The sequence below is a fragment of the Gouania willdenowi genome, chromosome 13, assembly GCF_900634775.1.
Source record: "Gouania willdenowi chromosome 13, fGouWil2.1, whole genome shotgun sequence".
Taxonomy (NCBI): domain Eukaryota; kingdom Metazoa; phylum Chordata; class Actinopteri; order Blenniiformes; family Gobiesocidae; genus Gouania; species Gouania willdenowi.
The window spans coordinates 6,542,785-6,558,671 of NC_041056.1; the positions used below are offsets into that span (position 1 = coordinate 6,542,785).

The 15,887-nt window shown below is 41.7% G+C and overlaps 1 protein-coding gene across 2 annotated transcripts; it reads left to right on the plus strand.

Annotated features, from left to right (window-relative positions):
* ehd2b (EH-domain containing 2b) lies at positions 1-11,615 on the plus strand. Of its 2 annotated transcripts, none has more exons than XM_028464906.1 (7): positions 1-226; positions 1,060-1,500; positions 2,759-2,935; positions 7,020-7,135; positions 8,601-9,013; positions 9,391-9,555; positions 9,644-11,615. In XM_028464906.1, exons 2-7 carry the CDS (start codon positions 1,280-1,282, stop codon positions 10,190-10,192), a joined length of 1,641 nt encoding a protein of 546 aa, XP_028320707.1. In that variant the 5' UTR covers positions 1-226; positions 1,060-1,279; the 3' UTR covers positions 10,193-11,615. The 2 variants fall into 2 exon arrangements, with proteins under 2 accessions (XP_028320707.1, XP_028320709.1); XM_028464908.1 differs by having other exon boundaries at positions 2-226; positions 7,020-7,117.
* Positions 11,616-15,887: the final 4,272 nt, after the last annotated feature.

The following is a 15,887-nucleotide window of genomic DNA, read 5'->3' on the forward strand; positions in this document are numbered from 1 at the left end:
CCCACGCCCTCTAACCAGTGTGTGTGCCCTCAGTACTGCCAGGCATCCCTGGGAGAGAAGAGTCCACCATCAGAGAAGTTCATCTGAAACCCGTTAGAGAAGAAAAAGGCGGTGCAAGCCATACATGTAGCTGCAGCTCTTCCAAAAGCCTGAGGTGAAGGATTTTCCAAGAGCCAAGACTGAGGAGAGAGACACAGTGTGTGGAAGAAGGCGCGTCAGGATTTTGGTAAATACTCGTCCTTTTTTTCCCCTGTAACTGATCACATTGCACTTTAAATGTTCCTCTTAAAAACAACTCATGATGTGTTTCACCAAAGAATTAAAGCTCAATTGTTGTTTAGTGTCGAATGTGAAGCTACAACTTTTTTCCACTGTCACATGAGGACTCACAGTCTCCCTTTGATGAGCCACAGACTAAAAGTTGGACACACTCGTAGTTAATGAACTTTTCTGGTTTGACGTTCAGAGTTTGACCCTCTCTTCATCATTTTTCCTTATTTGTTTCGTCTCCCACGGCTTCAGAATACAAAGTTAAACTCTACATTATTGATGTATGTGTTTAACTCTTTGACTGCAAGTCGTCTTTCTCTGTTTTAGTAGATCCTCCTCTATGCTCCAGGGTCTTGTGACATGCCTATGATTTTGTTTTCCATCCCTTTTTAAAGTGAAGCTCTTCTTCACGGATCACTGACATGTGCCCTTCCCTTTCACTGAATGCACTGATAAATCTGGCATTTTGTGCCTTGAAACCCCCACCAAAAAAGGAATTCCTAGAAGGCCTAAACTTAAACTCCTTTTTTTTGTGTAAAAAAACATCTCTCAACTTTTGCTTCCCAAAAAAGTATCTTCCTGCCTTGAAATACTTCTGCACAAATGTCATCTTGCACTGCAAGGCACCGATATGGTTAAAAGGAATGTCTTACTCATTTCATCGTGTGTGAATTATCTGCGTTCCAGATTTTTTCCAGGCATGCACAGACATCACTCACGAGATGCCACAACCTAACTTTAGATTGCAGTTATTTGGATTAATTTCTATTATTATTCTCCACATTTCAGGCTTCTGTTTGTGGCAGCTTGGAACCAAAACGTCGGCCTTAGGCATTCACAGAACATACTTCAAGGACGAGTGAGAACTCTTTACATAAATACAGGAAACATCTGACGGTTTTTCCAAAAGCTTCAGCCACAGGAAACTCCTCTGCAAACAACAGACACGACCCCGGCGCTGATTATTTTCCCATAAGGAGCTCCCTATCATCTCATTAGTCCATCAAACATGTCACGGTGGGGGAGGAAAAATGTGAAGAAGGCGCCCGAGGTGATCCGCACGGTGACCGAAGGGCTGAAGTCCATGTACCGGACCAAGCTGTTGCCTCTGGAGCAGTACTATGGTTTCCAGGACTTCCACTCTCCCAGTCTGGAAGATGCTGATTTTGACAACAAACCCATGGTGCTGGTGGTGGGACAGTATTCCACTGGGAAGACGACGTTCATCAAGTAAGTGTTGATGATTATTGCACCGTCAAGGGTCCGATACCTGTCTATGTGATAAAGTTTCCCAGTGGTCCCATTGGTAGATGTCTGGCGCCATTGAAGTGGGGCGACTGTGGATCAGTGGTAGAGTGGGTCGTCCAATAATCAAAGGGTTGGAGGTTCGAATCCAAGTCATTGTTGTTGTTTCTTGGGCAAGGCACTTTACCTACATTGCTTTGTATGAATGCGTATAAATGTTGGTGGTGGAGGTCAGCGAAAAGGCAGTATGCCCAACTTCAGCTGTGGCTACATTATAGCTTACCACCACTGGTATGATCGATGTGAGTGACTGGTGTGAATGAATAATGATTTCTGTAACGCGCTTTGAGTCTCCTTGAAAAAAAGCGCTACATAAATCTAAGCCATTATAATTATTGTGATTGGCTGAAGGTGGTTGATATTGTAAGGGGATTTGGGACGATTTCAGTTGTAAATAACACACAGATATTCAATAACACACTATTTTTCTTCATGCTTACTGGTTTTCCATGAAATTTTCAGTGCATACAATGTCATTCTGTGGGCCTTATGTGACAATTGGCTAAATTTGGACCCCAATCCTTAAGTTACTTTTTTCTGCATTTGTCATCTTTGTTTGACATGACATGTAGGGGCAACGTGCTGATGTAACCAAACCCCAAAACCTATGTATGTATGTATTTGGGTATGAAGTGGTGTTGCAGATTGATTCTAGTCCAACTCTTGATATTTTGGTCAAAGTATTTTGTTGTAAACATGTAAAAGTGACTGCCTTCTATGGGTTCAAACATTACTATTAAATTTTGCTAGTGGCTGTGAATGGTGGTTGGTGACGTTTTGGTGACTTCTTACATCACTGTTAGCCCCGCCCCTCCTATGAAAACCAGCACCTGTGGACTCTGCAATCTGCGGCAAGTAGGTTGGATTGAGAGAATTGTGAATCGAGAGGTATAGTGAGTATTGATGCTAGTTAGCATAGCATAGATGGTTCTTTGAGATTTTATAGTTTAGACTGGGCACGTCTTAACTGCTCCAGGAGCCACGCCCAGAATCAAGGAATTTGTTAAATTTTTAGTTACTAAGCTTTTTAATCACCATCCCGTTGATTAGAAGACAACCCACTTCCTCACACACACACACACACACACACACACACACTGCTGGGAACAGATGTTTTTGACAGTTGATGATGCACTTGCATGTTCTCCAAGAGGAAGCACTGTAACCTGCTTGTGACTGACAGGTATCTGCTGGAGCAGGACATTCCCGGGAGCAGAGTGGGCCCTGAACCCACCACCGACTGCTTCACGGCCATCATGCATGGGGAGGTGGAGGGAGTCATCCCAGGAAACGCCCTCATTGTCGATCCCAACAAACCTTTTCGCAAACTCAACCCCTTCGGAAACACTTTCCTCAACAGGTGAGCGATGAGGTTTTTATTTTCAGTGAGATCACCACCAGTTTCCACCAGTGAGATACAGTATCTGCATAAAATCGGCCGTGTGTGTGTGTGTGAGCTGGGAGTGAGGCAGAGAAACATCTTTAGCTGTTTGGAATTTCAAGCCTTTGTGCCAGATTTCAGAGCAGAGGAGGCACGTACTTGCCTTATTTGTGGAAAAACCAGAGGAAGGGAGCGATATCACTCAAGAGTGTGTTGAAAAGCAAATGCATTTGGACAGGAACTGCTATGTACGCAAGTTCAAACAGAATGTCGGAGGTCCCCTCGGCCCCCGGGGGCAAAGACAAACACATGAAGTCACGGGCTGGCACTGGCAGTGAGATGGGAAGCTGATGGAAAACACTGGAGGTTCCTTCAGGCCTTGTTTACAGTGTGCACGACTGGATTCCTCTGCATGTTTTTCCACTCTTTGAAGTCACATGTTCGACCTCGACCTGCTGCATGTAGCATGTTCGAGGGATTCCCAAACCATCTTTGTGGACTTTAAACATTTTTCACATGTGAGTAGTTTGTTGGAACCATTGTGCAAAGACCAGGCCGACAAGCAGTGCTTTTTTTTTAAAATCCAGAACAAAAACAAAAGAACCTGCCATAACCTGCCAACAAAATGACAGGAAATAAACTCTAAAATAACTCACAAAAGCCAAAACAGGGGAACATAGAGAGGCTTGCACTAATGATCCAACACATACAAAAGAAGCCACTTTTCCACTGCATTCACCCAGAACCTTTTATTTCAGAGTAGTTATTGATAACGATATGTTCCATGTGGCTTGATAATGTAAATAGCGCTGTGCGTCATGCATAAACTTCATTTAAACTAAATACAAAAAAAAGTTGGTATTAAAAAAATAGAAATAAATACATAGATCGTCTCAAGATTTGCGCCAACCACAATGTGTGTAACAGACAAAAATTTGCATTGATTAATGTACATTAATGATAAAATCAGGCTGGCCGCCGCTTTCTGCTTCATTTTTGCTGCAGTAACACATGAACTGCTGGGTGTCGCTGCACTATTTACATCGTGAAGAACAATTTACCCTTTGATTCTTTATAAACGTGAGGTATTTTGTTGGGCGGGGCTTAGCGTGGAGGCAAACCACCATAGATGACTTACCCGCTCTGTTAGACAACAAGGAGCTACGTAGCAACATGGCGGCCATTTTACCTCAGACAGCTGGCCCCGCTCATTACATCAATGTCAATGGTGCATGTACTATTTAAATAGCCCGAACTTGCTCAATTTTTAACCAATTTTCAAACGGCAATTTCAACATGTACAAGCATCCTATGTCATACCTACATATAATAAGGTTTGTAATAAGGCAAACCGTTTGTAAATCCGTCAACATTTCATAGAGTTAAGAGTTTTTTTTTTTTAGCTGATCACTCACCTTCCAACAGCTACCGTGGAGCGCGTCAGAATGTCAGAACATCAGTTGTCTGAGATAAGATGGCCGCCGTTGAGCTATGCTGACGAATCCCGCTTGCATCATCTAGTATTTAAATATATATATATATGCTTTAGCCAGCGGCGTTTTCTGTTTTTGCTTTCAGCCACGTCACTTGTGACGTGGGCCATTAAGGGGTCTATTGCGCAACAGAAGAAGAACCAACCTAAAGTCTCAAAAGTTTGGGACTATTTCACTGAAGACTAATATCTAACATTAATATGTTAGAATCAAAGCAGCAGAAAACTATTTTACTATTTTTTCAAATGAATTTCGGAAAACTATAAGGAAAACCACCACAAACTCTGCTTATGTTTGAGACCCGCATTTGAGTATCTGCCCATGAGTTGGGAATTTCTGAACTTGACCATTAGAGCTCAAAGGTTCTCAATAGTTCCACGACCCACTGAGCTATAGAGGTCTGTGTTGCTGTATTATGGCTGAGTCGTAGGTTTCACACCCCCATCCTTTCAGGCCGGGTTTGTTCACTTGTCAATGTGTTTGCATCTCTTCGCTTGCTTGGACTTCCTCTACTGGGAACCAGTAGACTTGTTAGGCCCATAAGCAGCAGGAAGCGGTTGTGTTGTTCTTGACCACACGTCGTTACCCCTCCTTATTGTTTGGTTCTGGCAGAAGGCGTCATTTTCCTTCAGGAAGCTCCGAGGAACGGGATTCCTGCCCCAACACAATGGAGGGCAGCATCCAATCTGCTCCTTACATCATTTGGAGGCAACCATTTCCACATGATTTAGCACAAGTCCAAACAAGAATCATCTTGTGGGGATGGAACAGGCTATGTGGATACAACATCAGGGGAAGTCATCTGTTGCAGCAGGACAACACATTAAAAGCCAAACCACATAAATAAACAGCAAACAGACACAAACACAGGCCCATGTCAGGAGGACAGGGACAGAAAGCTTAATCTCTAAACGTCTTGATGATACTACAAGTACATGCGTGCAGGCTGAATACATAGAAATTAGGAATGACCCTCTGAATAGTTCAAATGTCTCCTAGTTTTTCAATTTTACCATCTGGACCAGGAAAATTGTCAGCTTTAATTGCATTGCGCGGTTTGTAGGAGTTACGGTTTAAGAGTGTTACAGTTTGACTGGTGATCATGTTATCTTGTGACTGGTTTCTGAAAGCACACTACTTTTTGTTTTACATGGGGTTGAATGATGAAGGTCTACCTTTTTGTGGTAACAGAGTGAAATGGAAAACATGAAAGTTGTACAACTATAGATTGTAAAAAGAATGGACAGGACAAGCTTCCCGGTGGAGTGAAGCTTTTATATTTAGAGCTCCCCCTGCTGACTGGCTGCAGTATAGGTCATAAACCCCGCCTCCTCAATGATAACGGATGGGATGTGGGTCAAACTGTAAAGTTAAAATACCCATCACATCATTTTTTTTAATCCTAAACTCTGCTTTGATCATTAGTTATTATCACCGTACATTGGGTTCAACTGCTAATTTTTCTGTGAAGTTTATTTTAAATAAGTTATTTGAGGTTGAAAAATGGGATTTTATGTCATATATGATGATGATTGACAGCTGAATTATATTGTGGTTTTGTACTAACCTCTATGATCGGAACAAGCCGTTGGTGTAGCTGGGCTTGTGCAAGTCATCAGGGCAGTATGCTAAATGGGCGGGGGCGTGTTACCAGGGCTCCTCCCACCGGACCCTATTGCGCAGACTCTGGTTCCAAATGACGTCAAATTTGAACGATGGAAGCGCCCCTTATTTTGGCTTCAAGAACGTTGAGTGGGAACAGCTACACTGCGTGCCCACTGGGTACAACTCAATGGTTCCTGTTGTAATACCTAATGTCCTTCATTGTCTTTTTAGAAATTGACATCAAAAAGTTGCTCTCGAGATTCCATGGATATGGTTGATGATAATGGCGTGGAAAGTGCTGAAAATCGTCAATCGTACCTGCATTACAAAAACCCTAGGGGAACTAGAAAGCTGAGATATTTCTGGTTTAGTAAGCAATACACACTTGATATTTCAGACGAGATATCGTACGACGAGATATAGCCATCTTTAATCATCACAAGATGTTTCATCATTAGTTTGAGTTCTATCATATTATATTGATCTTGTGAACCCAATATTGTGTCATTAATTCCTGGTGACACAGTGGGGGACAGTCACTCCAGTGGTATCTGTCATTGTGTCCTTGGGCAAGACACTTCCCCCACATTGCATAGTATGAATGTAGTGTGTGTGAGTGTTCGTGGTGGTCGGAGGGGCCTATGGTGCACTATGGCAGCCTGGCCTCCGTCAGTCTGCCCCAGGGCAGCTGTGGCTACAATAGTAGCTTACCACCACTAAATGTGGAGTGAAAGCATAATACTGTAGTTCTGTAAAGCGCTTTGAGTGTCTATGATAAAACGCTATATCAAATCCAATGCATTATTATTATCATTATTATTATTATTAATGTGCATTGTCTCACCTTAAGCAAACCCTAAGGTTGGCATCAATGCCATTATCTGTTGATTGGCACATTCCTTCAGTCGAATCTCTTCCCTGGTACAGTAAAACTTTATTTACATTTATCTAAAAACTCTCTCCAGATTCCAGTGTGCCCAGATGCCCAATCAGGTCCTGGAGAGCATCAGCATCATTGACACCCCGGGGATCCTCTCTGGTGCCAAGCAGAGAGTGAGTCGAGGTGAGCAAGGTGCCAAAGGTGAGGAGAGGGAAGGTCGGGGGAGGGGCCGCTCGCTGAGACACACCCGCCCCATCATCAGCTCACAAACTCATCACGCCTGGCCTGGCTAATCCACGGGACCAGACAATAACCCTGAGCAGCAGCAGATACTGAGAGAGGCCACCATCATCGCTGCTCCTCACTCACGCTCTGAGTAACACAAGCATGAGAAACTAACAAGTCTAAAGAGTCTAAAGCTACATGATCCCACTTATCTGTGCTGACTCACTCACAGAGCACTGATTCAAACATCTTAATGATACTAATCTGAAGTCTACCTAAACCTTTCTCTACTTAAACAACCTCATGTGTGAGGTTTGTCCTTGTGTCATGTGTCTAATGTACGGTTCATAATGTTACCTGCACAACATTAAGGACAAACACCCAAAAAAAAACCTATAACGATCACTTTGTACAGAATTGAAGAAACCCCTTGGATGAAAGTAACAGAAACAAGAATAATTTGTATTTTATACATTAATGACTTAACATCTTTTTTTTTTTGCACAAAAATGAGGCTTTGCTTTCTGAAAAATCAATGCAATTTGTTTTTGTCTCAAGCAAAAGTCCCAAACTGGGAATGGATTTACTTACTTTGTCTTATACTTTACATATTATACAATTGACTTTATATTATATAATCATGACTTTTTCATATCTAATAACAACAACGTTATATCTCATAATTCTGACTTTTTATCTTGTAATTGTGACTTTTTATCTTGTAATTATGATTTTTTCATCCCATAATAATTACTTTTTATCTCGTAATTGGGGATTTTTATCTCATTTTGACTTTTTTTATCTCGTAATTATGGACTTTTTATCTCATAATTATGACTTTTTTATCTCGTAGTTACAACTTTTTTATCTCGTAATTATGACTATCTCATAATTACTAATTTTGTGTCTCATAATTATGACTTTTTATCTTGTAATTCTTACTTTATCTCGCAATTGTGATTTTTCATCTTGTAATTATGAATTTGTTATCTTGTAGTTATGACTTTTTATCTCATAATTACTTTTTATCTCATAATTAGGGTTTTTTAATTTTGTAGTTACAACTTTTTAATCTCGTAATTAGGGTTTTTTATCTCATTATGAACGTTTTTATCTTGTAATTATAGACTTTTTATCTCATAATTATGACTTTTTTATCTTGTAATTATGACTTTATCTCATAATTACAACTTTTTATCTCATATTTATGACTTTTGTATGACCTACCTTTGACTAGTGTATCTCCTGAGTATAATTAGCCGTGGGGATATTGTTATTCTGCGGCGGTGGAAATGGTCTTTTTCTTATCTGTCAGACACAGATAAGAGGCGTGAAGGGTGTGTGTGAGCTGACCCTCTGTCCTCGCCTTTGCTGTCATTGTCATTGCTGCCTTCTGCAACATCCCTGTTGACAAATGTCTGAGTTCTCGTGTGTTTTCCAGGCTACGACTTCCCGGCCGTGCTGCGCTGGTTCGCCGAGCGTGTGGACCGCATCATCCTGCTCTTTGATGCCCACAAACTGGAGATATCGGACGAGTTCTCCGAGGCCATCGGCGCCCTGAAGGGCAACGAGGACAAGCTGCGCGTGGTGCTGAACAAGGCCGACATGGTGGGCACCCAGCAGCTGATGAGGGTCTACGGGGCCCTCATGTGGTCCCTGGGGAAGGTGTTTGGCACCCCGGAGGTTCTGCGCGTCTACATTGGCTCGTTCTGGTCGGAGCCGCTGCTCGTGGCCGACAACCGGAGGCTGTTCGAGCTGGAGGAGGAGGATTTGTTCGCGGACATCCAGAACCTGCCTCGTAACGCTGCACTACGCAAACTCAACGACCTGGTGAAGAGGGCCCGTTTGGTCAGGGTGGGTGATCATCTGACCAGCAAATTCTTATTATTACTGCCATTAAGAATGTCCCCATGAAACCTTTTCCACTTCCGATACGATACCGATATTGCAGCCTTGCGTATTGACCGATACCGATTTTGGCCCGATACGGTAACAGCATGAATCATGGATACTTTTAAAACTTGTTTTTTAGTTTGAAATGTTGGAAAAGGCTTGATCAAGTGAAAATATGTATTATGTATGAGGAAAAACGTAATAAATTGTTATCAACCAATGGGTTATAAAGTAAGAGTATTCATCATTTGAATAAAATAAAGGAATACTGTATACTGTATACTGTAATTTGTCCTTGCTGCATGGCATTGTAAAACTCTGCCTGTCTTCAAACCCAGGTTCACGCCCACATCATCAGCTACCTGAAGCAGGAGATGCCCTCAGTCTTCAGGAAGGACAACAAGAAGAAGAACCTGATTTATCAGCTGCCCGTTATCTTCTCCAAGATCCAGCTGCAGCACAACATCTCCGCCGGAGACTTTCCGGACTGCAAAAAGATGCAGGTCAGTCCCAACCACTGAATTTCTCCTCATCTGTATGTTTGAGTGCACTTATTGGCTAATAATGATCATGGTCGTCTTCTCTTTGAAGGAACAACTGATGGTTCATGACTTTACAAAGTTTAAAACTTTGAAGCCCAACCTGATGGCAGCACTGGACGAGCTCTTGTCCGCTGACATTGCCAAGCTGATGCCTCTCCTGAGGCAAGAGGAGCTGGAGGCTGGCGAGCAGCCCGGCGTCCAAGGCGGCGCCTTCCTGGGGACCCGAGCCGGTCCGTTCTCTGAGGGTGACCCCTTCGCTGATGAGAACGGCGTGGGATTTGAGGAGGAGGATATGTGGGTCGTAACCAAAGACAAGCCCAAGTACGATGAAATCTTCTACAACCTGGCACCCAACGAGGGCAAACTGAGCGGCCCCAAGGCCAAGGACTGGATGGTGAGCTCCCGCCTGCCCAACTCTGTGCTGGGACGCATCTGGAAGCTGTCCGACGTAGACCGCGACGGGATGCTGGATGATGAAGAGTTTGCCCTGGCTAGTCACCTGATTGAGGTGAAGCTGGATGGCCATGGGTTACCACCTGAGCTCCCCGTACGTCTGATCCCGCCCTCCAAGCGTCGGCAGAAAGGCTCTGACGCGTAAAAACACCAACAGAACCTGAGCTGAGAGTTATGTTATGGTTTGTATTTGCTTTGGTCCTTATTCCTGTTCCTGGAGAGCTTCTATTGTGCATGTTTTCGAGTTCTCCATGCCTTAAAGCTGCAGTATGTAGAATCGTGAGACTTGTGTAGAAACAACCACGCTCTTTCTCCCCTCGATCGTCTCTCACCGATATCCTGGTGCAAGCGCACAACTGTGGAGCTCTTAGTGACTTTTGTCTCAATAGAGACAAGTTACAAATGTAGGGACTTTATTTTGTGTTATTGGAGCGTTTCCAGGTGTTTTGGAGACTCTGACATGAATGCACGTCTCGCTCTGTAGTTTCTGCCGGTCAGAGCAAACCCACACCGCTCCACATCCAGACTGCAAATGAATTGTGTCGGTTCTCTCCACCTTGGATATGCTTCTCTTATGTTTAAATGTGACTTAACTCTGGATTTCTAAATGTTATCTATAAAACCAAGAGAAGATGCAAAAGTCCAGAGTCCTTTCAGAACACTTTGGATTACAATATGCTCAAAGGTGATTATTGATTTTTTTTACCAAATGAAGCAAAAAAAAACCTTACATACTGCAGCTTTAACACCTGTGAATAAGTATGGTGTTATATTTGTGCCGCATAACTAAATGTATTTGCTTGCACAGACTTTTTTGGGGCACAAAGTTACCACCATTGATGAGTAGCTTGTTGCCAGATCTTTTTTAAAGCACTGTGGTAATGACACTTTGAATTAGGGGAATTTTACGCTGTGAAGGGCCAGATTTGGCCCCCAGGCCTTCAGTTTGACACATGTGATCTACAAACATGCAGGATTGCAGCTCTCCAGGAACAGCAACAAGCAGAGCTCAAGACGCGAACCAACACGTTGTCTGAAATGTGTCGAAGTCTTCCTGTGAGACGAAGGAAGCACAGATGAGCATCATGTATTTATACCAAAGGCTTCCTGCAAAGATTTTGTATTTTCCTCTTTGGCCAAAGTTAGATTTTTATTGTTTCTTCCTGTTTTTGCTGAGCAGAACTATATAAAGTTTGGTGTTTAGGTTCATCCTTTCCCAATGCACGCCACCAGTAACTCAGCTGCTCGGTCACGCCAGTGAAGCCAAAGCATTTTCAGTTAATCTTCGCGCAGCTCTTTTTTTTTTTTTTCATAGGAAGAAGCTCCAGCACATCTAATAATCTGAATGTCTTTCACTTTTGCTGCTTTTTGCACCACCTTTTTTGTGCAGTTTTAGATATTATTTTTTATTCGCTGCTGCTTTTATGTTAACGCGCCTTAAAAGAAGTTGAAACATGCTGCGATGAGCTTCTCAAATAGACTGAATGATGGACGTATCACTGACTACTGTGCACAGCTCTACCTATGCAATCTATTATTGTAAGCAAATAAACATTCCTGACTGTGAACTGGTCTAATGCGTGGTATTTTTACAGCTAAGTGTGAGTTGTGCACCCCTAGTGGCTGGTGGATATACTGCAGGTGGCTCAGGATAGGATGTAAAAAGCTTTCAGTGGCCACGGTTACATGATGTTTTTTTAATTTATTCTGATTAAAATATTTCAAATTACATAATTCAGAATTAAAGCGTTCTGCTTTGTGTTTACATGAAAATAGTCTTTGCCTTCAATTCCACTTTAGGTCTGGGGGTTGGGAAGGGTTCTGATTGGACACGGGGTGAACATGACAAACCTTTTCTATTCGGCCACAACATAGAAGACTACATAAGAACTATTTTCACTTTTATTTTGATTGTAGTTTTGAAGCAGCAGCTCGATGATACCACACTTTCACTTTTCACGTTTCACTTTCGTCAGCTGAGCAGGAGAAGGAGCCAGAGTAGTGGAGAAGAGAGGCACGTGACCATACTTTGGTCAATCAAAGCCAGTGGTTAGTGCGGCTGCTCTACTTCCATTCAACAGGATTTTGAGTGTAAGCAGAACTTTATGATGACCCATATGTCATTGCAGGGCTTCATGTCCCTGAACAAGCTTGTTTTGTTTGCCAATGTCCTTGTATGTGTATCTGTAAATGTCCTCATGTTTATGCTTCCGTCCATCCACTCATTTCATTATATCCATATCTTCTAAGGCTCTAATTAGATAAATAGTCTCAGCTCGAGTCCCATTTGCTTCGGGCGGCCATCTTGGATTATGTCGCACCAGCGCGTTATTGTGACAGGACAAGCGTGTGCAGAATTACCACAATTACAAGACTACTAAATTAGTTTTCTTAACTTCCGCGTGATAATTCCAGCAAGTTAATTTTGTCTTAATTTTGCATATACATAAAGAAGACAAAATGACTTGTGCGGAAGTCGAGAAAACATCAAAGAGATCAGCACATGCCTCTGAAGAAGACTGGCAGTTGACAATCAAAACATGTCAGGAGATCAAAGTAAATGTCCTGAAAAAAGTTGTCTGAATAAATGAAATCTTTATATATCTTTGAAAATGATCAACTTAAATACCTGAGTTTAATATTAAAATGTGTTGTGATGAGCAGTTTTTGATGAATTATGGTATTTCTTTAGTCCCAGAGCTGATGCTGTAGTTTGGATCTTTTCTGTACTGTGAGCATGTTGCTTCCAATCTTTTGCTCTGTGGGGCAGGAACGTCTCCTGCTCTGATGAATCACCTTTTCCACTCCATGACAGCAGGAATCCCAAACCAGAGGCAAGGCAGTCAGAGCCATAATGGTGCTCCCAGTGTGGCCCACAACAACACATTGATCACAGTTTGATGCCAACACACACTGAGCTGGACTTTCTTTTCCTATTGAGCTCACTTGTCTTGGTCTCTGAGTGACCGAACAGATAAACAGTGAGTCACTCTCTCCCTGCCAGCTCCTCGTAACCACCAGTTTCCAGCTTTGCCTCTCACTCATCCCACAGCTGCTGATTTCCACATTAGCACAAGGCCTGCAGGCCTTGGTTGGTTCAGCTCCAAACTGAGGTTTGAGCATAGATGTGTGTGTGTGTGTCTCGGGGAGTGTTTTGCATGAGGGCGTTTAAGGTTGCCCAAACAGAGGCCCGGCCTCCCAGGCCCTTTACTCCATGGAAACACAAATGAGAACCAGATCCATGCCCTTCCCTCCCTGACTTTACAGTGACTCACATGTGTGGAATGTGCTGGGCCGGCCCCTCAGTTATTATTATCCCCATGTCTAGGGTCCATGGCTAAGTTTCCTCAGGATCTGAACACTGTACCTTTATGAAAACCCTGGAACAACATCCCCCTATTTGGAGTGTTTCTGATGGACTCCTGCAGCACAGAAACACCCTCTGCGTGGAATGTGGGAGTGAAAGGAGGCTTTTATACAGAAAAAAGGGAGAAAAGTGGATCATTTTCTACATGTAGGGACTGGATCATCTCCTATTTATTTTTAAAGTCATGCAAAGAAAGACTTTTTAAAGACAAAGCAGCTCATTGTGGACGAACAAAGCCCTGCCGTTACATAACTAGTTTAGATATTTGTCTTGGTCCCACAGAAGGATCCTGGGAACCCTGAACATATCATGTGACCCCCCTCCATCATCAGAGACCACCCCCCCCCCAAACACTGAAGCTTACTCAACAAAACTGGGGTCTCCTCATACGTCACTCACCCTAATGTGGGGGGATTCCTCAGTGTCTGAGCAAGAGGAAAAAGTGGCGAAATGAAGGAGGGCGACACCTGCTGGAATATGACAGAAGTTCACACAAACATGCATTCAAAGTAGGGATGTGCATTGCCATGAATCTGACGGTACGATTCACAATTTGCATGTCACAATACGATATATCGTGAAATCAAAGTACAAAATGATATGAAATACAAATTATTTAATTTTTTTAACTTGCGAGAAGAAGTAAATGGTAACTAACTGTAATTCAAGTACAAATTTTAAAAACAAGTGGTATGTTTATTTTAGTGGTTAGCACGTCCACCTCACAAGAAGGTCCTGGATTCAAGCCCTGGGGTAGACACTTGGGTCCTTTCTGTGTGGAGTTTGCATGTTCTCCCCGTGCTGCATGGGTTTCCTCCAGCTTCCTCCCACAATCTAAAAACATGACTGTAAGGTTGATTGGAGTCTCTAAATTGCCCGTAGGAGCGAATGTGAGTGGTTGTCTGTGTATTTGTTGCCCTGCCCTGTCCAGGGTGTACCCCCACCCAGTGTGAGCCAGAGATAGGCACCGGCAGACCCCCGAGACCCTGAAAAACAGGAACAAGCAGGTCTGAAGATGGATGGTTACTGGACTGTCAAATTACATTTTTTTTTAAAAAAAGTTTATCTTTTGCTCCTATGACAGATTCTGATTATTAAATTCACATACATCTATAAAAGTGCCCAGTATGTTTTATTTAATGGAATCAAATTCCAATTTAAAATGCATTGAGAAGTGAGGTAGTTTAATAAGGTCTGATGTGGTTCACTGACACCTTATAACCAGGTTTTAAAAAAAGAAAAGAAAAAGATTAAAAACATTGATTTGGACATTTTTTTTTGGATCGAATAACATTCAAATGTATCAATAACCTAGCATCAGAACCCCTCAGTTCTTTTATCCAGAAACAAAACAGCAATAACAATAACTACCAACCCGACTCAAGACCATATCAGATTTTAAAATGTTCACCTGTAGCACTGGCTGAAAGAAAATCCAAATTGTACCCGTTCATAAATAGCTGTGTGTATGTCAATGTTTTATAATCTTTGTATTGTAGGTTGTTTTGACTGTAATTCACTGTAGTGTAAAAAGGGACAGGAGTTGTGAACTAGCATTAGCTACACACTGTATGTGCATCGCATCAGCTGCAAACCTTTGTATCTATATTAAGTTGCATTATCCCAGTCAAATAAATACATAAACATAAAGGACTCAGACGCCCACATCAAAATTAATACCAATATTTTCATGGATTAGGAAGCCTAACAAGGTCACCAAGAGATGAAAAACAAATTAGATGATAAATATTATTTTTTAGTGTATTTTACAGCTGATTTAAGACATAGGTTAAACTGACCTGTTATCATAAGAGATGCTACCACAAGAGTAAAGTTACATTTTATAAGGTTATTTATTACAGGTTCAGTAATTATTAGTTGAAATAAAACTTCAGTAATTGAGAATGTAATTATAATTTACTTTCTGTGGAAAAATAATCGTAATTTTAAATGGAAAAAATGACAATCATAAATAATTGTCATTTAACATGGATAATTGAAGACATAATTGGAATTGAAAAAATGTAATTGACCCCAACCCTGGTTATAACTTCATTTCTACACTATCTTGAGACCTTAACATGAGGCAAAGCTTTACAAAAACATGTTACAAACCAGTAAAAAATGCTTTTAAGGAAAATGTTTATATTTTCACAATTCTGAAAAAAACCATCTTATTTTTTAATAACGTCCAATAGAGTTTCAGCTCTTTGAGGTTTAGAAATATTAAAGTATGACACTGCTATTGCTGGTCATTGTTAACTATCACAAAATAGTTCTTTAACCTGCTGGTTTATTTATTTTTTACATGGACAGAAGCTAGATTTTAACCTTTAGAAATGTGTATGTACCAGTATAACTTTATTTCTACACCAAGTTTAATCACGCATCAGCAGATAAACACAATATTACAAAAATTTAAAAATAATATTCATCTTCAGCTTTACAAAAACAAGTTACAAACCAGTAAAAA

Excerpts from the sequence above, each read along its gene's own strand:
- ehd2b (XM_028464906.1), top strand. The coding sequence starts at position 1,280 with ATGTCACGGTGGGGGAGGAAAAATGTGAAGAAGGCGCCCGAGGTGATC. Across the intron at positions 1,501-2,758 it reads GGGAAGACGACGTTCATCAA|GTATCTGCTGGAGCAGGACA; the intron begins GTAAGTGTTGAT and ends TGTGACTGACAG. Across the intron at positions 9,556-9,643 it reads CGGACTGCAAAAAGATGCAG|GAACAACTGATGGTTCATGA; the intron begins GTCAGTCCCAAC and ends TTCTCTTTGAAG.